The sequence below is a fragment of the Pseudopodoces humilis genome, chromosome 3 (genome assembly GCF_049639895.1).
Source record: "Pseudopodoces humilis isolate 2021_Gansu_Grassland_sample_001 chromosome 3, ASM4963989v1, whole genome shotgun sequence".
Lineage (NCBI taxonomy): Eukaryota > Metazoa > Chordata > Aves > Passeriformes > Paridae > Pseudopodoces > Pseudopodoces humilis.
In genome coordinates this window covers 16,603,306-16,629,028 of record NC_142202.1, presented here as the reverse complement: position 1 = coordinate 16,629,028, position 25,723 = coordinate 16,603,306, and the positions used below count along the sequence as shown (strand labels likewise).

The 25,723-nt window shown below is 42.9% G+C and overlaps 2 protein-coding genes across 2 annotated transcripts; one reads left to right on the top strand and one right to left on the bottom strand.

Moving 5' to 3' along the window:
* LOC106628200 (uncharacterized) lies at nucleotides 1-17,000 on the bottom strand. Its single transcript, XM_088052347.1, has 6 exons — nucleotides 16,977-17,000; nucleotides 16,730-16,888; nucleotides 15,498-15,595; nucleotides 6,172-6,279; nucleotides 4,662-4,724; nucleotides 1-1,126 (listed from the first exon to the last, which is right to left on the bottom strand). Exons 1-5 carry the CDS (start codon nucleotides 16,998-17,000, stop codon nucleotides 4,676-4,678), a joined length of 438 nt encoding a protein of 145 aa, XP_087908473.1. The 3' UTR covers nucleotides 1-1,126; nucleotides 4,662-4,675.
* SRP9 (signal recognition particle 9) lies at nucleotides 16,985-23,353 on the top strand. The gene is made up of 3 exons (XM_005523295.3): nucleotides 16,985-17,108; nucleotides 19,715-19,783; nucleotides 21,059-23,353. The coding sequence occupies exons 1-3, from the start codon at nucleotides 17,037-17,039 to the stop codon at nucleotides 21,176-21,178; spliced, it is 261 nt and encodes an 86-aa protein (XP_005523352.1). The 5' UTR covers nucleotides 16,985-17,036; the 3' UTR covers nucleotides 21,179-23,353.
* The last annotated feature ends 2,370 nt before the right edge of the window (nucleotides 23,354-25,723 follow it).

The window sequence follows — 25,723 nt, the reverse complement described above, 5'->3', positions numbered from 1 at the left end:
TTTTAGTTATAACGCAATTTTAATCCATGGAAAAGCCTCCTGGTGGTATCAGTATGACAGCCAGTGATAACTGAGGAGATTATAATGAAACAACATAGCCTGCTTTCTTTTCTCCTCAGCTCTACTCCACCATCTTCCTTATCCATCCCTATTTTCCATGCCTAGACCTGTCCAGCTCCTAGAGGAGTTAACAAGAGCTTTGCCATGAATTCCAGGAGGAGTTGTGAATTATTGTAAATTGAGGCCAGCCTTGGCAACAGGCTCACAGAAGGGCCAGTTCCACAGCAGGAAGCAGAGGATGTGTCACGGACAGTGTTAATGCACTGTCCAGCAATAAAACTACTGGTTTCTGGCATATTATGGAGCAACATGACAAAAAATTGCAGAATCCACAATATTATCCTACCCACAGTTTTCTACTGACCCTAATTACAGTTCTGTTGCTCAAGCTATATAATTTGATTTTCAACAGCAGAACGAAAAGGCAGGAGCTCAGCAGTTCCCAGAGCGATTGCACAGTTTGCTGGACAAATGTGTTTTGCTTATGGCCAGGACTTAGGTGAATAATTAATTAGATAATTAGATGTCCAAACATGTCTCCAGTAGGTCTACAGGGCAAGAACAGTTAGTTAGGGCTGGCATGCCTGGATGCCACTCCAAATGTTGAAAGTTTCTGGTAGCTCTTTTCTCTAATGGCAGGCGGTAGATCCAGTGGAGGCCACATTCATTCCAAGAGTAATTTTCTTATCTTTAGAGATAACCAAAGGCCTGAGCACCACTGGCGTGGTGGCACTTGGCCCTCATGCATATGACAACAAAAATATCTGCTGGAAAAGAAAGATGTCATTTTACTCACCATGTGTATCTTGTTTGGACCTTAATGCATTTTGCCTTCCTCTTATTACCATACAGGTGTATTTTTGTTTATTTTGCCACTGAAGTCCCTAATCTTTCTTTTTTTTTTTTTTTTTTGTCTAATTGCTGTTGACACACAGCTGTCATACACCAGAGCTGACTCTGCCAGACGAGCACTGCTGTGGTACAGTCAAGAGCTGCCACCCACAGCTAACCTGTCCTTCTGAAGGAGGTTTCCACTTGAGGCAGCAGGAAGTCTTTTCTTCCACCCCTGCAGAGACATCAATGCAAACCCAGTCAAAAATTCAGCTAAGGCGAATGTGAGTAGACAATCAGGCTTTAAATGAGGAAACTGAGGTGTGATACGCTCTTTACACCCAAGGTTGCCTGGTGGCAATAACCTCCAGCAAAGCAGCAGGTGGGAAGCCAAGGCAGCCACTTCTGTAGCTGCTGCAGCAAAATCCACCAGAGCTCATCTCTCAACATGGAGTAATGTTCTTGGCATTAGTGGGAATCAGGCTTCCTCTGACTGAAGTAAAAAGTAGAAAGGGACATGATTTTAGATTGTTACTGATTTTGTTTCACTTTCAAAGGCAGCAAGATTAAAATTTGAATTCTAATTATGTGCCTTTTCTCTAAGTCACAGCAGCTAACTAATTCCCATCAGTGCTTTCCCTAAGATCAGAAGCAAGGTTGTTACTAAAATATATTTTTTTCAATTCCAAGCCAGTCATATAAGTACATTGACTAAGATGAATCAGTTCCATGGTGCTCTCATTCTGTATTTAATAATAAAATAAAACCAAAAATTACTAATGAAATCCCAAATCCTGCAGTGTATTGAAAATTGCAGACTGTTGTGTGAGCTTGACCCCAGCTTATGTTTGTCTGCTGAAGCACAGTAAGCACACATGATATTATAGAGCAAATAAGACACACAATTAAGGCAATACATTCAGGAAGATAAAACTAATAAAAGGTTTAGCTCTTCTCAAAAATAATGTGTTCAGTAGAAGACAATCTCTTGAAGCATGTGGAATGACTTAACATAATACATTTCCATGCTTAGATTTTCAAAACTGCAAAATACAGACATTTATAGGTATGTGTCTCAAATGTAAAATAATCTTTTTGGAAGGAGAAGACAGCATCTTTTTCTGACACACTGAAGGGGAATAATGTTCATTGTTTATGCATTTGCTCAAGCAGTGGAATTTTACATGGCTAAACTTCACTTTGTCAGATGTATATCAGTTTAAATTAGCTCAAAATCCAACTCAACATTCATTTTTAGATCACAGTCTTCAGAGGAACTGATTTACCAGGATGCCTAAATCCAGATGCACTACAAATAAGCCAGGAAAGATAAATAAGCCTCTTGGCATAAAACAAATGAGCCAGGGGGAAAAAGAAATGTGAAAAAAGGAATAGCTTAGGGAAAGTAAGAAAAAACCTGCCAGTGGGAAGAATGCACAGTTTCAGATTCCAGACACTACCCCACCTGGATTTCCTCATGTTCCACCTTCCCTCCAGCCCTTCCTTTTTTATTTTTATTATTTTTCCTTTTTTTACCATTGCCTTCTGGACCACCTTCCCTGCTCAAATCCATCAGCTCTCCAGTTTTGTATTTGCTTTCCTTTTAAAACCACATCTCTTTAACAAACCTTATAAACCATTTGGGGTGCCTGAATGAGAATAGTTTGGAAGGACCAAAGAGCTTTGGGCATTGTGTGAGCAATGGTAGCTGCCTGGGTATGCTTCAAGCTCCCAACAAATACAAAAACAATCACCCCAAGAATAGGATCTTAAAATGAAAGGCAGTTAAAAGCAGACCCTTATCAGTCTTCTGTCAGGTATGCTGGTTTGCTGATTGTGGAGCTGTGATGACTTTGTAGAAGAGGAAAGTTTATAAAAGAGGAAAAAGTGAAGGAAAATTTAAATGTTTGTATTATACTAGTCCTATCAAGAAACAGTGGTCAAGTGTTAGAATAACTACCCTTTAAGAAATTTGGTATTAAAGGTAAAATACTACTGGGCAGAGACTAGGTCTCCTTAGCTGGAGACAACAGAGAAGCCGAACAGAGAGAAATCCTTCTTCCTGCACAAACTTTCCATTAATGGTGGCTAATTAATTTGGTACTTGGTTAAAAATTTAACATATTTGTCAGGTCTGACTCAGTTCTTATTCATCACTATTTAAGAACACAATAGTGTCTCATTTCCATCCATGTTCATGTAGTCTGGCTTGTATAGGGAGGTAAATTAACTCAGAGAAGTTAGATCTCTTAGATCATGGAGAAGAAAGAGTTTTATCAGGTAGCCCTGAGTGTAAGACAGTGCCACATATATTACCATTATACACTGTATTTCATTTTGCTCTTTTTTTTTCCTATCAGACTCCCTAGAGGCCTTAGTTTGTATTCATTCACTCTCTCAAACGTCTTCCCAGATGCTCAAATCCCACTTCTGTTATTGCAGTTTCTTTTAAATTTGTCTGGATCCCTTGTGCAGAGTCAGGACTTTACTGTTCCTTAGCTCAGCATTCTCTTGGCTGGACTCCAGCTCAGGTAATTATATCCAGGGTTCTCTCAGACTTCTCTCTTTAGCTGCCTTTGGAGAAGTTATTCTTCCTTTTCTTTTTCAAGCTGCTTTATAGCACTGCAGATCCTGGGACCTGATGGGATGTGTATTTTGGAGAGGCTGTGCATTATGCATTAGGGGTGAACCAACACCTTCCGCAGTGGGACTGAAAGTACTGACACAGCTTCCTTTCTTTTTCGTTTCAACGCTATTTTAAGTGGGCAGTTGTCACACCAAGCAGAAGCTGAAGGACAAAAATTTGGTCCAGATGAATCTGTTGCTGCTATTTGCATGTGGAGACTTCACCCTCTAATTTCCTATTCTGAATCTAGCCTGGATTTGTTCAATAGCTGTTCAGTGGCTTATGTCACTTGAGCCGGTTGTCACAAGATGCTTGCAAAAATAGATTCCTCACTTATTGGGAGAAATATCAATACAGAGCCTAAAGAGAGAACAAGTACTGCTAGAGGTAATGCTGTTACATCAACCAGCAGGAAAATTACAAAGAAAAGCAATAGAAAACTTAATTTTGCAATGCCTGTATTGCAATGCCTTGTTAACCAGCAGCTTGTTAACCAGTTGTCTCTTTCTTCTATTTATCTTATGCTAGACCAAAGACAGTTCAGGGTATCCTTCCCAATGAAAAGGATTCACACAGAATCACCAGGAGTCTAAAACATGTAAGAGAGAAAAAATATTTTCCTTCTTAACTTAGAAGCATGAACCATAAAGTTAAGCAAATTTCTGAAAGGAAAAGAGATATATAGTAAAAAACAAAATAAAGAATCATAATTGATCTACTTACTAGACGCTGCTCATTTCCTTCAGGATATGGGCATGGGAACTGGCTGCAAGTACTTATGCAAGCTCATGTAACTGCTCACTGCTGTGCAGCTCTTCCAAGGCAAAGAAAAGGATCTTCACACATCAAACAAGTAAACTCTGATCAATTCTCACTCCCTCACCTTGGAGGAATTTGAGTTGTTGCTATCAGCAGAATTTTAAGCTGTTCCCTAGGCTGGGCAGAACTGCTGCACTCAGAAAAATCTTGGGAAGACAAATTATTCAGGAGAGGTCAATCTGAGCTCACAAGAAGCTTAAAAACTGCTTTCCTAATCTAAACTTGAAGGTTTTACTTTCACCATGGGCAATCTCTCAGGGAAGGATCATCAGAGAACAACCTCATCTACATGGCCTCACTTGGAATGGAGATAGGACCAAATTACCTCCAGAGGACCTTTCATGCCCAGTCTGCACCCACGGGGAAATCCTTCACACCATGGAAATTCCTGCCAAGGAAAAACAATAAAAGAAACAGCCATCAGATGCAAAATAATATAGACTATACTCAATATATTTTTGTTTTCTTTCCCCCCCAAATCTACAAATTTTAAAAGCTGCCAGGTCCAGCTCAGGTTTCATGTTAAAAAATACCATTTATACCCAGTGAGGCCATGACTGAACTTGGATCAGACGCTGAATTAGGTTCTCCAGAGAAGTCACAACCATCACAGCCTTCATGTGACGATGTCCAGCCAGCTGAGACAGTTTCTGCACTTGTCCCAGAAGTGAATAGAGGGGAAGGGAAGGAGCAGAGGTCTGTAGAAGTGTACATCTGGAAGTTTAACTTGACCCTGCTGCAGAGTTAAATTAGCACAACCCCTGTACAGTTTTGATGGCAGGACTTGGCCAGTGCAAAAATAGCTGGCACCAGGTTCACTTTCCTCCCCCTCTGCTAAACAGCCCTTTCATGCAAAAAGAAATTGACCCCACTGTACTCAGTAACATTTTTATCCTCCCTCCCCTGCAGTTCAGGGGTAAGTGAGCAGTCATAAATCCATATTTAAAGTTCTGTTGACTGCTTTAGAACTTGGGCAGTAAAGGAAATAAAGTAAGCACATAAGCATTTAGCCCTTGCACTGTTAAACATGGCATCTAGTGCTGGGGATAACTAAAAGCATGGTTGACTAAGGAACCTAAATAAAACTGTAAGGCACTACTATATGATTTATATCACATGGATTTTTCTGTAATTTTTGTAAGTGGAAACCAGGATTGGGTGCAGGACATATTTGCACAAGACAACAAGAACGAACTTATTTTAGGATTCTTACTGTAATCAAAGCACTGGAGACAAGGAAAGAGTGAAAGTATAGAAACATACTTGAGCATTTTTATGAATTTTTATGAAGGAGAAATATTCAGTCTATACTGGCATCCATGTAGAATGGATGCTGTTGGCTTACATTATACTAGATGATTGATGATGGTGCAACATAAATAGCTAATGAGCAATGTAATCTGTATTATTTCACGCTTGTTTATTTTCAAGAGGTGATACAAGAATAAAGCAAATTCACAGCTTCATAAACTTCAGCATCTGTTTCTTTTTCTGTTTGCAAACTTTAAACACCAAGCAGGTTTTGGGACCTGCAAGCAGGCAAGTATAAATTGCTTCCCCGTGTCCAACTCAGGATTTTCTTTTCAGTCATTATGAGTAATGTCTAATGTAAGAACAGCAATGGTTTAATCTTCCACAGAACCCAAATATTGCAAGTACATTACCAATATTACCAGGTGATTTGCATTGGACAGTGATATGGATTTTATCAAAGAGAAGCAAAGGCACTAATTGTCTTTATGGAAGCTATGGATCAAATTTTCAAGAGTGCTGACCATGTTATTTGCTGCAGGGTCTTTACACACAGGGCAAGCTCATTATGCTATAATCCTCACCTTATTTTAGTCCTTTGGTAAAAGAGCCTCAAACTGCTCCTGTACATTTCTGCAAATGCAGTGACAATCTCCTGTTCCCAAAATTTGTTAGGACAGCTGTGTATTTTCCTAAAGAAAATGTTGTCAGAGAAACAAAATGAATGCTTGAACTCTACCAGAAAGTCCTTTTTGGCTGCATGATTGCAAATGTTTGTAGATGAGCAAAACTGGTTTGAGTCAAACTTAAAAAAGAACGTGGAAATAACCATTAGCAAGCCAGAGGTGTCTGTGGAGATCATAGAGGATATATTGAGGGATATTAAGAGAGTGCTTCGATTCAACTGGGAAAGATCAAAGAGAGCCAGATAACAGCCAGGGGACATCAGAGTACCATGAAAGTTGCTGAGGATGTAGGAAAAGCCTGTGTAGTGCTGTGGGACAGAAGGGAAGCTGAATAAGATACATATGTCAAGAAACATCCCAGGGTGATACAGAAAATCAGAGGACACATCATCATGGCAGAGTTCTCTGAGAAGACCTCACACTGGTGTGAGATGCAAGCCTCAGGATGATGAAGAAAACCAGAGAAGGCTGAGAATTTCTGGGGACACAAAAACCAGTCAGCTAACCTGAGGGAATGTTACTGAATGCAATCACATCTAGAAGGGTTACATCTGCTGGGTAGAGCTACAAGGATGTTTGAAATAAGAAAGTCAGAGCGTCCCTGTTTTATGGTGAATAACACATGGTGTTGCACATCAGGGACCCATAAAGGTAAATGATGAACAATTAGAAATATGCCAAAGAAAAACACATCATATCACAAAATAAAAAAAAAAAACAAACCAAAAACCAAAAACAACTAAACAACTCATTGCTAGAGAGCATAAGGGAGAATCTGAAAAATGCTTTCAGAAAAAAGCTCCCCAGCCTTAGGAACCTTCTTGGAGCAGCTGCTGAGCTTGAAGAAGGCTATAGCATGTTAGGGAATGAGAGAGCAACTGTAAGGTGCCAGAAACAGTGAAGCAGATTGTGAGCTGAATGACAAATGTGTAAGCTGCTGGTTGCTATAAGGGGCTGCAGTGTCAGGAAATGTTGGAGCCTGCTGTGCTGCTTCTGGAGGCATCCGGAAGGATGCAAGTTGAAAGAACACTGTACAGGTCGAATAGCATCAAGAAACATCAGAGAAGACCAAGAATACCTTTAAGACTGTTCAGCAGAGGGATCCAGACTAAGGCAGTGAATCCAGACTAAGGGAGTGGCTAGCTAAGCAAACCAAGGCAAGGCTGTGATCTCCCAAGGGCCCAAAATACCAGGAAAAAGCTTGAGAAAGAATGCAGATTGCCAGGGGGACTGAAGAATCCTGCATATAAACTAGGGACAACTGAAAGCTGTGAGATCTGTCAGGAAGCACAGGGTAAGGTCACAGACTGAAACAACTCAGATGTCTGGTTTCACCATTTGACTAACAGAAGAAAGATGTGACCCAAGATAATCCTGCCTGCTTCTCTTTCGGAGAGCAGAACAGAACCCCTTTCAGTACTGTCTTAAAGCAATGAATGCTTCCTGCTGAACAACCATACAAGGCCATGTATGGAAAATAGCTATCCATCCTATGTCATTGTATGTGTTTAAACTGGGCCTTGGAAACCACACGAGACCAGGAGAGGAAAATAATCTCTTTGGGACAAGGGAAAATCTTAAAGGACTAAATTATGCTTAGGTCTGTGTGCTGGTGCAGGGAGCCCTTCTGCCCTCCTCAGCACAGTTACAAGCAGGTAAATATCCCCAGTCTTTATCATGAGTTTACAAAATACTGAGAGAGAGAAAAGCAGTGTGGAAAATATGTTTTATTCATGCATTCATCTAACTCCAGAGCACCGGTCCTAAATAGAGTAACATGGCCAACGTATTTATAATTCACAGTGCCAACTGGCTCTGGAGCAATGCCTTGCTGGAGCCTGGGCAGAGCGAGGCCCTCAGCCCCCATCTGGCAACCCAGTTTTACAGAGGAGACACTCTGTTTGAAACCTGCTCCTTGCTGCACATCTTCCCTAGGGAATGCCAGTGCACACTAGGACTGGAGCAGCACAGCTCCTCCCTCCCTCCCTCTAGCACAGCTCAGCCCCAGGAGAGACATTCTGCAGTCTGAGTTTGGATGGGGAGGTGCAAGGGGAAAGAAGACAAAGAGTTATTTTTCATCAGATCTGCTGTGGAAGGCTGAAAACAGCCAGGTTTCCAACCTCTTTCCTTTGTTTGCTTTAGGTCTCTCAGTTTCTATATCGGGCTCTGGTTCAGCTTCCATTAGCACTTCCCCACCAACATCACTAACAATGGTTTCCTCACTGAGGGTATCACTAGGATTATAGTTACTGCCAGAATCCTCTGGCACAAAATCACTGTCTGAGTCAGAGCAGAGAAATAATTAACCCTCATGATACTTCTCTGAAGAATGAACAGAATACCTAATAAGATTTATGGGGCCTCAAACTTATCCTGCTCCTAGGGAGAAAAGCATCCGCTCGCTGAAGTTCTCATTGCCACCACGGAGTGAGGATGTCCCTGAGTGGACCCAGGAGACATCTTCACCTCACCTTAAGGCAACCTGCATTCCTTAATTGAGGTAGTTACCTTACATGTCCAAACACCAAACCACTTGTTTACTGCTCTGGCCCTGGATTAGATCATGGTTTCATTGCCCATAAAAAACTATTGGAGTCAATGGATTCTCTGCTTCTGTGAAACTGGCCAGGCTGGAGGCAAGTAGGGAAAGACTATCCTACCTGAAATTACCAGCATTTTATTTGCAAATGGCCTTCAAATACTCCTGATCATATTCTTGTTATGTAAGATTAGATTTATCATTCAACCTACAATTTCAGAACTGAAATAGAACAGTTGAAAAATTTTCCCCATGTATGGAGAAGAGTGTTGCCCCACAGAAGAGAAATAAGCACAAAAATATATACAAATTTGCAGGCTTTTGCTGTTTTCAACTATAGAGACAAGACTTTTCCTTCCCTCCAAAAAGTAATCAGTCACTTCAGTGGCAGGCATTTTCAAGCAAAATTGATTAACTTTCTAGGTCCAGAATAATCCCCTCCCAAAAGCTGGTAATATGTCTCAGTGGGGTAGCAGAAGGATAGTACAGTCCTAGCTGGCTGGGAAGGCTCTCTGGAGAAGTACATATGATACAGAGTTCTGTCTGCAAAAAAAACAGTAGTCTGCTAAGATCTGGAAGCCTCAAAATCCTTTCACTTCTGCTGGGAATTTAGTTCAAAGCAGCTGCATGTAAATGTTGCATAGCAAATGCTACACTGGCAAATCTTTCTCATGATTCTTGTTTTTAAACCAACAAGAATAAACTAAACTCTATAGAGGAAGAGCTAGCTTTAGGGCAGCCAGTTTTACCCTGTTTTAAACTAAAAGTGAAAACAACCCTAAGGAAAAAAAAGAAAATATTTTAAATATGTATGAACAACTGCACTGCCCACCCTCATCTCTTTGTGCTGCATAAAGGGGACACAGATTGGCTGAATCTTTTATACAGAGAGATCTGGCCAGAGATTCATCAGAAAACATGCTGCTACCATTCCCAGCTCCTGTCCCTCCCAGCCAGGAGTGGGTAAGAGGCAGGGAGACAAAGCAGGAGGATCAGTAGCAGGCTGGGAATCGCCTGAAGGCTTGTCATCTTTCTCCAGGCCCTAAAACAATGAGAGCAGTGAGTATTTCCTCCTCATTCACATCCCTTGCATGAGTTTTTCTGGTTTCTGTTCGACCTCTACACTTCTGCCTCATCTAAAAGAAAAAGGAACTTTGTCAGTAATTCCTGAAGGAGGTAGATCACTTCAACCTTTCACTGACTTACTACTCATTAAAAAAATGAGATCAGTACAATGCTAATGGAGAGAGAAAAACACCTCAGCACAAATGCAATGGTTAGGGCACACTGCAAATCTTGTTAGGAGCTATCTCTTCAACAAAAAGTTACAGCCTGGGCATGGAATTTATGCAGATATTCTTCCTGCCTCCACTCCTAAACACCACCTAGATCTCCTTTCACATTTTTAATCTAATCCAAATCTTATGAAAACACTAACCTTAGAGATTTGAGATTAAAATTCCACTGCAGACCCAAGACAACTAAAGGGCCAGGTAAATCCTTGCAACCTCCATGACAAGGGTCTTAACAGCAGCACTGTATTGGAAGTAAGGAAGCCCTTCCCAGCACTGATCCCAGCTCTAGTGTCTGCTTTATGTGGGTCTGTGAGCCCAGTACTACACAAGCTCTGGATCAGACACCTCTTAGAGGAAGCTGCCATACTGCAGACATCCAAGGAATGTGTGTGCTTGCAGTTGTTCCAGGAATTCACAACACAAATGTCAAGCATCCATTTTGATGCTAATTTGACCATAATTTGGACCTCTACCCTCACCAGGCTTGACCAAGGACAAAATTTGAACAAGGGAGCTTGAGGAGCTTGCAGGGTCTTTATTCTGCTGGCATTCTTGGCCACAGCTGCTCAGCACAAAGTTCTTCTCCTGCTCTAAGTCTGGGAAGGGGTATATGGGGAAACAGCTGCTCTGCTGCAGCTTCCCGAGCTGTGCCAGCCAGGGGGGCTGTGCCTGTCGAGTGGGCCCATGTGCTGGAGTCCTCCTCTGCTTGCAGCCCAGGGAATGGGAGAAGCTGCTGATTCAGATCCATCCCCCTGCTCAGCCCGTCCTACTTCTTGTGGAAATTACCAGCTCTTGAGATCTGCCTGCAGAGTAGGCTCCTGTGGACACCCCCTCAGCTACTTCGGTCAACCTGGGCCAGACTTAAATGGATTAAGTAGGAGGTTTTTGCTAGCCCAGTTTGATTGAAGTGGGTTGAGGGGTACTTATACATGCATTTCTGCAAACACATCCTGAGAGGGCATTAATTCCTGGGAAAAGGCAATGACAAGTAGCTGGGACTACCAGCTCTTGTACTGCCACAGCTAAATCAAGAGTCTACTCAAGTGAGGCTGTGCAGACTCAGGGACAGGCATGAATTTTCTTTGCAAACATTGAAAGCTACTATTTCCCACCAGCTGCAGTTGCTGCTCTCACAGCAGCACAGAGGGAAGGGGAAGTTACTCTCACTTGAGCAGAAAGTCAGCAGGGTTCACCTGCCAGGAAAGTTCAGGCCTTAGCTTTACAGCTGCTCTGTCTCTCTTTCTATAGGCTGAACTGAGGAGGAGGCAATTTCTATCTGATCCAAGCTCAGACGTGTAGTTCAGAATTAGAAGTCAAGTTAACTTAAAAATTCGGAAGGCTCTTCTACCCCAGCTGCAGTTACACAGCTCCAGAGGACTTGGGAAGGTATCACTGTAAGCATCTAATCTCTCTTGCCTCTTCTGGTGCTTTGTACTCCTCAATTACATCAGCCACGGCAGCATGAACAGCACAGGTAAATCAGCCCTAAGTCATGCCTATCAAAAAAAAACCTTTGCTGTTTAAAGATTAATGTAAGAAATCAATGTGCTTGCAGCATGTGCCAACAGATGATCTAAGCCCATCTTAAGCACGCTCAGAAACTTCACGTAATGGTGATACAAAATCTATGAGCAGTTAATGCTGAGAGTGTCTGTCTGCTTCCAGAGTGCTTCAAATGCTGGTTCATGAGCTGGCTACCAGATGTGCTCCTCTTTTCCCTGAAGGCCATCACGAGGACTGCTATTTCATTCTCAGATCTCAACAGCCAGCGTGGTGACAGCAGAGGCTGCTCTCTAACATATGTCTCCTGCATGACAGCACATTCATTTGAATACCTTGTTACGCTGAAGGAACTGAAGTGACCACTTAACAGGAAGGGATGAATCTTTCCAGCTATCAAAACTGAGCAGCTTAACAAGAACACTGTCAGAACAGCATCCAAAAATGAATGGGCAGTTTCTGTTCAGGATAGAACACGGCCATAGGCAGGGATGACTCTCTTGCCAGAGTAATGGCTATTACTATGTACATACATACACTCCCTAAAAAAGCAAGATTAGACCATATTAAAGGACATCGTCTCTTCTGATGGTTAAAGCAAACTAGGAAACAATCCTGCCTTGGGCAAGGTCACAGCTGAAATATCTGGCAAGTGTAGATCACGGTGTGACCTGATCAGAGCCATGTTTGGAGTGTGCTCCTTTCACAGGAGCAGGGGCAGTGAGGAAAAGGAAAGAAGATAGTAACAGGCATCCGGGTTTCACCCGCCCTGAAGCTGTGACTCAGCTGTGACAGGCACCAGGACAGGGCCCTGGAATCCTGCTGCCCACAATACAGCCTTAACTGCCATGAATTGTCTTTTAACAACAAATATTTAATTATCTTGTTAGGACAATATAGCCTGAATCACTCTCTAAGATGCTTGTGTCCAAAAGAATAGAAAACCGGCATCGATGTAATTAACTGTGTATGGCTCAACCTGGCAAAACCTTCAGCCAAGCTGTGTAATACATAAAACCTCTAGAAAGGAGCCACGTGCTTTGTGCTCCTTCAGGAGCTGTGGAGTGAAACCTGTGGCTCAGTCTGGCGTGTTATAACCCGTCCAGGAGCACAAACTGCTTCTCACTGCAGGCTCGGTTCTCATGGGCACGGAGACACAGAAGACAGTGAGATGTCAAGACCTCGGATCTCAGTGTATTCGAGATTTATCTGCATCCCTATGCACATAAATGCCCTTTCAAAGGAAAAAATAGCCCCGTGTGATTAAAGTCTGCATCAGTACAAATCCCAGGCTGGTTTAGACCATACACACAAGAATGGAATGTATAATCACAATGCCTGGTATTCTCCTTAACTTTGCTAAGGGCTGGGTTGAAGGTATTTTGAAAGAAGCAACTGTATCTCCTTTAAGCATTAAGCATTCTTGGCAGTAATAATTGCCTCGTAACTAACTCCTCATTAGCACTCTCTCAGACCTGAATTACTGTGCTGACTTTATGTTGCTCCCGGTCCAAGAACAGGATTATCATCGCAGCACCAAAGTCTGTGCTTAATTATACTGTTACAGATTAAAAAAAAAAAATAAAAAAAATCCAATGAAATAAGTGGAATAACTCTAGATTTAGAGCAGCATAACTGAGATCAGTTTGTCCCATTGTTTCCCATCTAATCCAGAAGTTAGCATGATAAAGCACAGTGTTCTATACAAAGCTTCTTTTAGCTGGAAAGACCATCTTGTGTTACCCACTGGTAGTATGTCATGGTGACAGATAACTATTTTAATGAATTTAATACTCTTATCTGAATTCTTTATCCAGAGAAGGAAAAGAGTTTCAAAAAACAAAACAAAACAAAAAAAAAAGAGCACCTGCTTTAGGTAGAATAAAAGCATTAATGTGAAGAACAGGAAACCAAATGTCTGACCCTGAGTGATGCTAAGAAGCTGCAACTTCCATGAACTTGGTAGAGTTGTAAGATCTCTGTGGATGATATTTTAAGATCTAATGCAAAGTTTTCTCTACTATTTTATTTCAGTTTGTCATTAATTCAAAGGAAGACACTAGATAAAACACCTGAAGAAATCACCACGTGCAATCCAGATGCCTGAATACAACTTTACGAAGCAGAACTTGCAGTGGTAATGCATGTAGGAGCTTGATCAAAGAGAGATCATTAATCATGTACATACAGGTTGATGAGGGGAAAGGGCCTGAGGAAAAACCACATGAAAAGTCTTCATCACACAAGTACTTACATTATTGCTTCATAGCTTTTTACGGCCTTAAATCCAAGCAAAAAAAGACCTTATCAAAGGTGGTCTAGGGAATACAGCAAGGATATACAAAGACAGACTGAGGAAAGGGTAAATGAGGTTTTACAGCATCCCAGATTTCACTTGCAAGTGATGGAATGGGCCGTTAAGACCGTTGGAATGATTTCTTGCATGGCAGAAAGCAGGAACTCAAGAAAAGAAAGCAAGATAAGTATGTATGTTTTAGCAGAATTCTTACTAACTACTAAATTATTATTGGCTGCATACCAAACACTCCACACAGTGATAAACAACTGTTCATTTTATTTCACTAAACAAAAAGCCCATTGAAGGACTTCTACTATTACTGCACTCACTGGAACTCACTTGAAAAATACAGTTTTGGACATACATCAAATACAACTTACAGCTGAATAGCTGCACTGGTCTGACTTACTTTCCAAACATGTCAAGAAAATGTTCTGTTCTCCAGGCAAAAGGAGAACAACAGAGCACAGCAGTGCACTAACTACAGGTATCAGACATTCCCTGAGGCTCAGAAATAGCTTCTCTTAATTGTGGAGAGTTCAGCAACTGGCCCTGCTTTCAGGGGAACTGGGGGCAGGGGTGATTTCATATACAGCCCCTTATTTTGGTGGCAATCCAACAAAACTAGTAGGAATTCCCATATTCTTTCTTGCCACCAAAAGAGGTACATTTTCAACAGCTGTGTCAGCATAAGAGTACATAAGGCAACACAGTAAACTAGAAAACCAAACTCATCTCAGTAATAAAAAGCATTACTAAAAATGGTGTTGCTTTTAATCCCAGCATTGGTTTGATCCCCAGTGCAGAGTTACAAACAGCTGTGGCAGCACAATGTGGGGCCATAGGTGGTGGTGGCAATGGCAGGGATGACAAAATCCTTAAGATCTAGAGCCAGGAACAGGCTATGCAGAGCTGTGTATCAGGCTGTATAGAACTGTCATTGTGACACATCCCATTTCTCTCAGAGGCAAGGCCAGTTACGAAATCACTCCCTTCTTTGCCCTGACTGCTGCAGTTTGTCACTTCCAAAATTGTGCCTATTGGAAGCTGCATCCCAAAATGGATTGTGGAAATCATCTAAGTTATGGGGGAAAAAATACCACAATGGGTTTGTTTTTTAATCTTGCTCTGTTGCATTACCTCAACTGCAGGGCTAATGACTGGGCATTGGCAAGCTCCTAAACACTTCTGTGTCAAGGAACATCGACTGAAGATCGGACTGAAGATCAGGACTGAAGATCCTGAACATCGGACTCAAAACTAAAATAGTCTGAAAAGTGTTTATGACTGGGCAGCCCAAAACTGAGGCTCTTTCAGAAGGTACACCCATGTCCCACTCGAAAACCTGGGTCCAAATTTGGTGAACAATGGTTCTGCAAAATGTTGTATGTGTTACAGGGTTTGTGCTCCCCACACCTTTCCTTGCCATGTGTTTACATCCCCTACATATCTGTACAACACTACCAAATGCAATTCCTACTCTACTGTTGTAAACAGTTACCCAAACCCAAGGAGAGTAGAGAACCATTTCGTCCAGGTTAGGTTCTGTGTTTGGGATGATTGCTTTAGGCTCTGTCCATATATCTATCACCTGATAATCTGTTGATTCTCAGCACCTCTGAAAGACAATTCTTGTAGTTCTGGAGCTGGCTTCTGTGACACATCAGTGCCTAAACCCTGTGAGCAGCTCTAGAAAACAAAAATAAAATAAAATAAAACCAAATCCTTAAATCTTTCCACCCTGCACTGCCCCCATTCATTGGTGCAAAGCCCTTTACCAGAATTGCTTAGATCACATAACACCCAGAAACTGCAATTTATGAAGTCTGTCAGCCTAATCACTGCAGACTTTTTCAGAGTAGATCCCCACAGTAACAATTATTTTCTGCTTTACTGACTCAGGGAATTTTATTCTAGTTTTTCTCCCCTTACCTCCCATCCACCCTTTTATTTCTATGCCACATTTCTTCTTTCTCTCTCGCACGTATTGTGCCTTTTGTGGCCAAAAAAAGCCTGCAGCTATAGTATTTCCCCACGTTGCTAGTGGAGACTGCAACAGCCTGCATAATTTGTCCCCTCAAATGCAGATCTGCCCTAAACGTTCCGGTTTGTTTGGCCACGCTGGTGAGCTTTGAGTTGTTCAGTAAAACTTGGAGCTATGAATCATTATCAGGAGCTTTTGGGTTTTCAGTGAGTCCCTGTGAAATAGGGAATAGAGACTGCAAGTTTTACATGCTTGTTGTCACTGCAGCCCTTGCACAAGCTGTGTGACATGAGCAGAGCTTAGCTCTGGGTCTGGCTACAAGCTTTGTGCTAGAAAGATACAAAAATCATTGCAGGGAATGAGATTTCAAAACATAATGCTAGAAATCTCGGATCTTCTTTTTCCTCCCTCATTTCATTTTTGAAGGGAATTTTTAAGTTGGCTTTATATAAAAGCTTTACACACACAGGACTGAAAAGCAGAGTTCCCCAACCTATTTCATAATTCTGTTCTATGTTATTCAGCCTCTTCCTCAAAGAGCAGCTTTAGTTTAACAATGCCTCAGCACCCCTCAGCAAGGCAGAACAGGGAAGGCAGCGAAGGGCTCCCACACATCTTTTTTGTTCCACGCGAAGCCAACCTCCAGCTAAACGCAGGCCCTTCCAGCTTGGGAAAACCTGGGAATTGCTTCAGCAGTGAGGGCCGGCCGAGCAAACAATACCTCAGGTGCACGGCCTGGGCCCTGCCCTCACCTCCCGCCGGACCCCCAGGCTCTCCGCTGGCCCACCCGCGTCCCCAGTAGCCTCAGGCCGTGAAGTTACCGCGGAGACAGCCCGTACCTGGCCTGGCCGAGCCCCGCAGGTGCCAGCCCCGGGCGGGTGAGCGCTCCGCCGGGGCTTGAACCCGTCACCCACGGGCTCCGGGCCCGGGCCGCCACGCCCTCCCTGCGCGGCGGGCGGGGAGCGCCTGCCGCCATCCCGCCGCGCCTCCAGGGGTCGCTGTGGCGGGAGGGCGCGGCCGGCGGGCCCGGAAGCCCTGAGTTACGCGCCCCGCGGGCCAACGGCAGGCGGGGTCTCAGCAGCACACCCGCCCGCCCGCCCCCGGCGCCATCTTGCCGCGGCCGCGGGGAGCCGACCGGGCCCGGCCATGCCGCACTTCCAGGCCTGGGAGGAGTTCACCCGCGCCGCCGAGAAGCTCTACCTCGCCGACCCCATGAAGGTGGGACAGCCCGGGCCGGGAGGGCAGGATGCGTGTCTCGGCCGCGGGAGCGGCGCTCTGGAGGCGGCTCTAGCTGCGCGCAGCTCGCGGGGCCGCGGGCGGTGTCGGGCTAGGGAGGGTTCGCTGATGACTGCACGGGGGAGGCGAGAATCACAGAATCACGGAATCGATTAGTTTGGAAAAGACCTCCGAGGTCATCGAGTCCAACCTATGACCGAACGTAGCCACGTTAAGTACACCATAGATAGCACTAAGTGCCACGTCTAGTTATTTTTTGAACACTTCCGGGGATGGTGACTACTACCTCTCTGGGCAGCCCATTCCAGTGTCTAATCGCCCTTTCTATGAAGACATTTCTTCTAATGTCCAACCTGAACCTCCCCTAGCACAGCTTAAGCCTGTGTGGAGGTTGCATGGGAGGAGAGGCCGATCCCCACCTGGCTACACCCTCCTGTCAGGCAGTTGTAGGGAATGATAAGGGCACTCCTGAGCCTCCTCTTCCCCAGGCTGAGCACCCCCAGCTCCATCTCCCTTCTCTGGACTCTCTCCAGCACCTCCACGTCCTTCTTGAAGTGAGGGGCCCAGAACTGAAGCGTACCTCAGTTGGGTGAGGCCTCACCAGTACTCATCGACTACAGGGGAAAAGGAAGGGGATTACTCGTTGGTGTTGCACCATCCTTTCCTATGGAACAGGAGGAAGCTCTCTTTTATAGCCCCCACAACATCCCGAGTTGTTGGCAGCTGGGATGAACCTCAAGAACCGAACTTCAAAGACGTTGTACCTGTGCATTAGAAACCGAGGTTAAGAGTTATGCTGAAGTATCAAGAATTGGTTTATTTTATAAGTTTATAGCGTTTATAACCTGTATAATTTGAATTTGTCCTTTCATTAGCTCTTGTGTTGCAATGCTGCTTGCAGTAATGTTTCAGACTGGAAGGTGTTTGCACCCTAAAGAATAATTCCTCAAGGGCTTAACTTCTCGGTTTATGATTATTTCTTGATTCCAGTGACTTTTTTTGGGAATATGGTTTATGCAAATATTAAAATTAACTTAAGTCTTCAGAAAAAGCATTATAGTTTGCCTAAAAAGCAGCACAAAAATGTGATGTGGCACTCACACCTGAGAAAACTACTGTAAAAAAGGCCTAGTCTTCTTCACCAAAAATAGGGGAACTGGTAAAACCTTCAGAAGATTAAATTAATATCCAATTATTTAAAGCAGATTAGTGTCTGCCTTTTAATTAGCACAGAGGCACCATATGTGATTGCTGCTGATAATAAAATTGCCCAGTTTTGCCTTCCTAGGCTCTGTGACATTCAATTAAATGAAAGAGGAGGGATGTCTGCAGCCAGGAGTTGCTCTCCCCCTTTCCTTACAGGGCCTCCAAAGGTAATCTCTTACCATCCATGGCAGTGAATTTGTCTGGTTACTGAGGGGTTTATATAGACCCTGTTGTCATAACACACATACCTTCCTGTTAATTTGGCGAGAATTACCCCCAGCAGTTTTGTAATTGGGCTTGCTGGGAAGCCAAAGAAAGAGCAAGAACTGTGGGAGATGGGTGTGTGTTCTCCAGGCAGGTACTGAGAAGTCTTGCCCTTTGCAAGAGCAGGTTATTGATACATTGGGTGTGTACCTGCTCCCTCTGGCAGCCTCTGGTGTGCTTTTGGGGCTGCATTTCCACAAGGAGATGTGCTGTTACACTGCTGCTGTGGTCAGAAGGTGGCAGTTTGTTAAACAAAAAGGGTCAGTCTGTGATGAGATCCATTGCGGAACAGGAATTTCAAAATATATTTATAGCAAAGGAAGTTGTTGACCATTAGCACAAATTACCGTAGAATAAAAACTGTTCACAGTGTGAGTTGAGAATATTCTCAAATGCCACCTTTCTTTGTTTCCAGTTACTGAAGTTAGCTGAGGCTGCAAACAGAGCCTCTGTGGCTGATTCTGTGCTCAGGAGGAATCCTTTAATGCTCAGTCACTGAGGATGTGGATTTTTATTAGTGTGGCTCTGGGAACTTTGGTGATTTGAGGGTCCAGAGGGGCTGAATGGATTAGAGCTCAGGGCAGGTGACTGCAGGGGTAACTGTGATAACAATTCAGGTGCCATAGAAGAAAAAATGGTGATGTTTAGCCTACCCCACTCAGCTGATCCCTTTCAAGTCTTCATGCAGAGTGTTTTTGAAGTGTTTCATGCATACAAACACAGGCTTTCATTTGGTTTTTCTGGGGTGTGATACACAGCGAGGGGGTGTCTCATCTCAACATGACTCTCATGATATATCCTGCTGTCTCCAAGGTCTCTGCAACTGTTGTTGCTGTATTTGCAAGGTTTTTGAATGTGCCCAGTGTTGACCTTGCTGATGCTGCTAGAAGACCAGTCTACAGTGTTAGGGAAAGTGGTGGGTCAACTTCTACACCACCTTGGCTATGGGATTACAGCTCCCACAGCACCGGAGCTGAGCACTGCCACAGATGTGCTTGAAAACATGGAGCAGTACATAACTGTGATAAAGGGTAGTGTGAAGGTGGGCAGGTTTCCTTCAGTATATTCTGAGAATTGTTATCTGTAAGTGCTAATTCTTAAAATGTTTGTCATTTCAGGTGCGTGTTGTTCTCAAATACCGACACTGTGATGGGAACCTCTGTATCAAAGTAACAGATGATGTGGCTGTAAGTACTGAACACGTTCCCCTTTTAGAGCTTGTACCACTCACAGACTTGTGTTTTGATGTCAGGCAGCTTGGGAGATCTTGGATATTACCTTGAGAGAGTACCTGACAGTTTTCTAAACATTTGTGCTTAGCCTTCCCTCGTTGCGGTGTCTGTGATTGACACTGACCAGTTCAAGAGCATTTTCAAGCAGGTGTTTACTAGTGTGAGTGTGGTCCTTTTTCTTTGCTCAGAGTGGTGGAAACTTCCAACCATAGGTTAAGTTCCTTCTTTGTGATTATGAGACTGAATGACAGCAATGTTACAGCTAAGGAGTTCTTTTTCTGCAGTCCAGGGTGAGCCGCAGTATTCTGCCCCACTCTTGTCTCCAGATTTGGAAAAGAGTCAAATTTCTTCTTTCCAGGAAAAGTAGTCTGCCATTGGAATTTCAAGTGCCTGGAAGGGATGTGAAACACCAGTAAAGGCAGGTCTTGATAGGGTAATAGGGCTTAACATGGGTGAGATGTTGAATATCGGGCACTTAATAATGGGGAATTTAAGGGTAATTTTGTTGAAATATCCCATAGGGGAAGTTGGAGTCAGATGATTCACAAATGTGAACTCTTCTGGGGTACAGGCTGCCTTGCCTGCTTTCAGTCACAGGAAGATCTTACACCAGTTGGGGGAAAATGGGGACTGGTTTCAGGGTTTTGATTGGATTGTTTTAGTGCTTGGGATTTTTGTGTTTGTTTGGGTGTTTTTTGATTTTAATCAGATGCTGTGTTCCCTATTTAGAGCTGTCTTGGAAAAACAGGTTTTGCTTAGGATAGAGATCCCCTTCAATGGGAAATACGGAATTTTATGTCCCTGGCAGTGTAACATCAAGGACTGTGAAAGGCAAAATAAACTCGCTTTCAGAATATAAAGAATTGGAAAATAACTTCAGGTTTAAAATCTGGTTCTATGTTTAGACAACACAAAAAAAGGACAGCTTTAAAACCTTAGTTTTAACAGCTTTTTGGAGCTAGAAGAAACTAGGATAAATTATGAGTTTCCCTATTTTCAATATGGGAGGCATGAGCATTAAGGAGAAGCTTAAAAGTAAACACAGGTATGTTTGTGCTTGGAAACACAAGGCAGATGTGTTAGTGCTGCCTCCTGGTAACTAATGAGCATTTCAGTGCTCTCCTCGTTTTGTGTGTTCCAAGCACACATGTATAGCTGCTATAAACAAGATAAAGTGAAGTTGAGCTCATAGTTGAAGTGAAATCTGATATCAGGAACTTTGTCTTGCAGTGTTTGCTGTACAGAACAGACCAAGCACAAGACGTGAAGAAGATTGAGAAATTCCACAGTCAGCTCATGCGACTCATGGTGGCGAAGGAATCCCGCAGCGCTGCCATGGAAACAGACTGAAGTGCTGTGAATAAAATCAGTGCTCCAGTCATATTTCACTGGAAGCAAATCTTTTGGATTTGAGCAAAAAACTGGGTCAGGAGATGCTTTTATGTACTGAAGTGGACTGATGACAAGTCTGAAGCATTTTCACCCCTCAGACTCCACTTTGGAAATCTAGGAAAACAAGTGCTTTCAATTGAAAGCTTGTATTTATTTTTGGGTATTAAGCAACTATTCTTACACATTAGGTATGCTAAGAAGACAAGTAAATATTTTAAATCTGCAATATGTTAGTCCAAATTTGATAGGCCACAGGCATACTTCTGGAAGGTTACTGTAAAATTTCGTATAGAGTTCATTGTGTTCATACCTTATGCTGGTGTATTCTCAAAATGAGAGGGTTTATTACACTAATATTGTAGCATGGTGACTGGGTCTAATAAATATTTACATACATTATATAAATCTGTTGGGTTTAGAATAACATGTTTTCTGAACAGAAATATTGAAATTGCCAATTTGTATTACCACTGTCACTGGCAGCACTCTAGCTTTTGGTATTGCTCTTAGTCATAAGATGTGCAACATTATCCATGATACAGTTTGTAGAACTCTTATACTGGCTAAGTCATTAAACTTCTGTATTTTAAAAATTAAAATAGAACTTAACTTGAATATTGCTAGAGATCTGTGAGAAACTGGGAGGGTTTTTTCCTGCTTGTGCAAATACTGTTACTAAAAAGCAGTCAGTGGCTTTTTTACAAACTTGAACTATTTTTACCAGCAGGGGTTTCTTTTCCCATCCTTGCTTCAGGCAGAGTTGAAGTATATCAACAGGACAAATTCTAGAAGCTCTTGCCTATTATGTTAATAGAAAATATCCAACCAAACACTATCCAGATTCCTTATTCTAACAGCTTGTTAACTGCATTTTCAAATGTTGCATGTGGCAGGTGGATGTCAGCCAAATGAATAAATGGATGAAAATAGCTTAATAAATCCTTATATACCACTGTCAGAAATAGACCAATGCTCCTGTATCTTAGACGTGTTTCTCACAGTAATCTCTGGTAGGCTGATGGAAGCCTTAATTGTCTCTTGTAAAAAAGCTTTTTGTTTGGAAATCCAGTAGCTAAAATTGATACTTGTTTTGACTAGGTCTTGCATACTTGAAAACAGATGAACATTTTCATGTAATTAGGCTATTGGTATGACTAGGTGCTTTCAGTACTGATTTTTTTTGGGTTAAACCAAGCCACAAAAGTAAAGCAGGACTGTACTTGTAGTGGCATTTATATATAACAAAACAATCTACTTAAGTAGCTACCTGCTGTCACTTAAAAATAATGGAGCTACTGGGAAGCAGTGGACTTTCCACATTTGCCAAAAGCTTGGAAAAAACCCACCAGGCTTGAATATTGCATTAGAGTACCCTTTCAGCTGAACATAGAAAGTTGTTGGAAAATGCTGCAGCACCAAATTCCTGGTGACTGCTCAAAATTCTAGTCTGCAACAGTGACTGGTATGTGTGTAACATTTTTGTATTGGCTTTTGAAATATAAATAAAGCCAGAGAGAAGGCTAGACTCTGTTCATTGTTAAACTTTCATGAGATACTGTAATTCTGAAATTTTTTTTTGGTGCTCCAAATAACTTTCCTAGTATTTGCAATATAGTAGTAGGGAGACTGGGTGTACCAAGTGGCTGAAAGGCTTCAGCTTTATACTCCAGTAGGTTTTAGAGGAGGAGCAGTTACAGCACTGTATATCAGAGCAGCTGTTTTCAAGCAAAACAGTCAAGGGAACACATTCCTACTTTTCTAAATTCAGAAATTACTTCCCTAAAACCCTGGGGAAATACTGTTGCTACTTTTGTTAAGAGTATGTGTTGTTACGCTTGTTCTTCATATACTCAGAAAAAACTAGAGTGGTTCTGTGCAGGCAGAATGCAAAAGAAAATATTACAAAGCTGCTGCTTAAAAAATTAAATTGTATGGAAACTTCTTTAGAAAAACATAGGTGCTTCATAACTTTGTCCTGGAATTTTCAGCCATGTCCGTACAGTGTTCATGGGGAAGTAGAGAAGCTCTGAATTTCAAGCTCTGTTTCTCTCATGCCTGTACTCTTGCTGAGAGTATGTGTGCTTATGTACACTGATCACTTCCCTAATAAACATTCATTGAGTTGGTCCATCATGTTGCCAGCTACTCGAATGTGTCTTCTGGTTTGTGATTAAAAAATCAGTTTATTGTGGCTGCTGCAGCAGAGGGGTGCTCACAGTACCCAAATGGCTGGATTGGGCAGCCCAGCTTGCCAGACTCCTTGTCTTCAGCCAGGAACTGGTGCCATTTACAGGCTGCAAACAGGGCAGGGGCACATGGGCAGCCTGTGCACTGACAGGTGACTCTTGCAGAAGTGGAATGATTGAAAAAAATAGGATGCTCTTCCCTGCTACAGCTAATTTTGTTGCTGCCTGTTAGTTATCTTCAGTAATTGTTCTGTTTTGTGAGAGAAGTTTAATAAGAAGATAGGGGTCTTGTTATTGTTCCAAGAACTTGGGTTAGTTTACCCATGGAATTTATTCTGTTTCTCTGGTGTTCTCACCTTCTGGGTTCCCTGTGTGTCTTGATTTTAGTTCTTCCTTTGTGCAAGGCACTTAGGCAGACTTTGTGTCTGAGCTCTCTCATGTGCAGCTGTACCACTTCTGTTTCCAATTTTAGTGGTTTGAACCCTGAGCTGCCCCATATGTAATCCACTGTGGAACTGTATTCTGGAGTGCAGGAAGATTTTTATATTATCTGTAGAAGTGAGGAGGGAGAAGCTTGGTCACAGGTCTTTGTTTTAGAGAGCCCTATGAAAGAGGACTTCCTTTAAAGTCCTGACTTAACTTCTAGGAGTGACAGGTTTATTCTGGAAAACTGGATGCTTTGGTGCTGGAGTCTGTCAAAATGCAAAACGGAACCAAAGTCAACAGGTGCTTTTAAAAATGTTTTAACTTATAAAAGAATTATGTTTCATCTCAGTAAGTTTCCTGCAGTATAAAAGTGGCATTTTACGCAGCATTTTACTGTAACAAATGTGAAGATACTGTGGTTTCTGTCAGTAGGACTGGGATGATCACTTGTTATTGTAGGCTGATCTTAAAGGATTAAGTCATTTTAGGTTCTTAGGTGTTCGTCCTGCTATGAATCCCCTCACTTTGATCACCTGGAAGAGGGATGGAAACAGTTACCTCACCCACCTGTGCTATCTCCCTTCTGGCTTGGGGGAGGACAAACCTCTCACAGGAATTATACTGTAACTACCTTTTAAACAAAGTTTGGATCTGAAGTGGAAGTACATGGAAAATTAAGTTGGTAAATTTACCTAGGCTGCAGATTATGCACAAGTCCAGATCCTTCAAGATTCTGTGAGCTTTGGTGGGTGTCCTTAGGGAGTAGTAGCTTTGCTGAAAACTGGTATTCTTTGTACAGTGCTATGTGCTGAGGGACCTTCTAATTGACCGAAGCAAAGCTGTTTTGATCAAATAAATCTGAGGAGCCTTTTAGTTAGATATCTTGGTTTGAAAGACAGGTGTCTGCTAGGGAAGGCAGGAGCCTCCCTTGGAATGGAGAATGTAAACCCCCTCCCTCCGAATTATTATAAATTTGAAATTAAGGGGCTCTCAGGTAAAGATATGAGGATAGGAATAACAGTTCTTTACTAGTATGTGTAACAAGGCAAACAAACAACAGCTCTGGCATTAACACCAAGCAGAACTGGGAACTTCCTGACAGCCTTTTCGGCCGGGATGGGGAGGGATGGGACAGAGGCTTTGCTTCACAGGTCCTGGGGCAGTCGATCCCGGTGCCCCAGCAGGACTCTGAGGAGCAGCAGGCCGGAAGGGCAGGAAGGAGCAGAAGTCCCGGGCTGATGGACGAGATGTCCCAGGAGCTCCGGAGCTGTGGCTGGAGCGGCGGGGCTGCAGCGCACAGAAACCCGGAGCAGCGGCGGGGCGGGACAGCGGCGGCCCGGCTCCCGGCAGGGCAGGGACAGGCCAGCTCAGGATCAGGGCACACGAGCACACGGCAATAGGTCCCTCTTTTACTGAGGTGGGTGTTAATAAGGGCCCGGGACAGTGGCTGCTCTCACGAGCAGAGGCTCACCCCACAGAAGAAGAAACAGCTCTGGGCTGGGCTCTGGAGGCAGCAGCGAATTCCCTTCCCAAGCAGTGGCTCCAAAAGCCGAGAGCGAGAGAACCAAGCTCCTGGGCTTGGCCACCTCCCTGTTGTCTCAAGTACCCAGCCATCAGTGCTTCCTAGTAGCTCAATAGGAAAAAATTCCACAAGTGAAATCCCAACCCCAACATTAGATAACTGTCTTAAAGGATCTGAAGTTTTTGTGGGTTTTGGTTTTTTGGGTTTTTTTTTTAATTTAGAGGAAACTAGTCTATGAAGAACTACATCTAATTCCTTGCTTATGTTAATAGTGATTGGCTTTTCAAGACATGGGGGTGTCTATTCTGAAACGCCGATACTACTTTAAAGGTAGATGCTGTGTGACTCAACACAACTTTCGTTTACAGA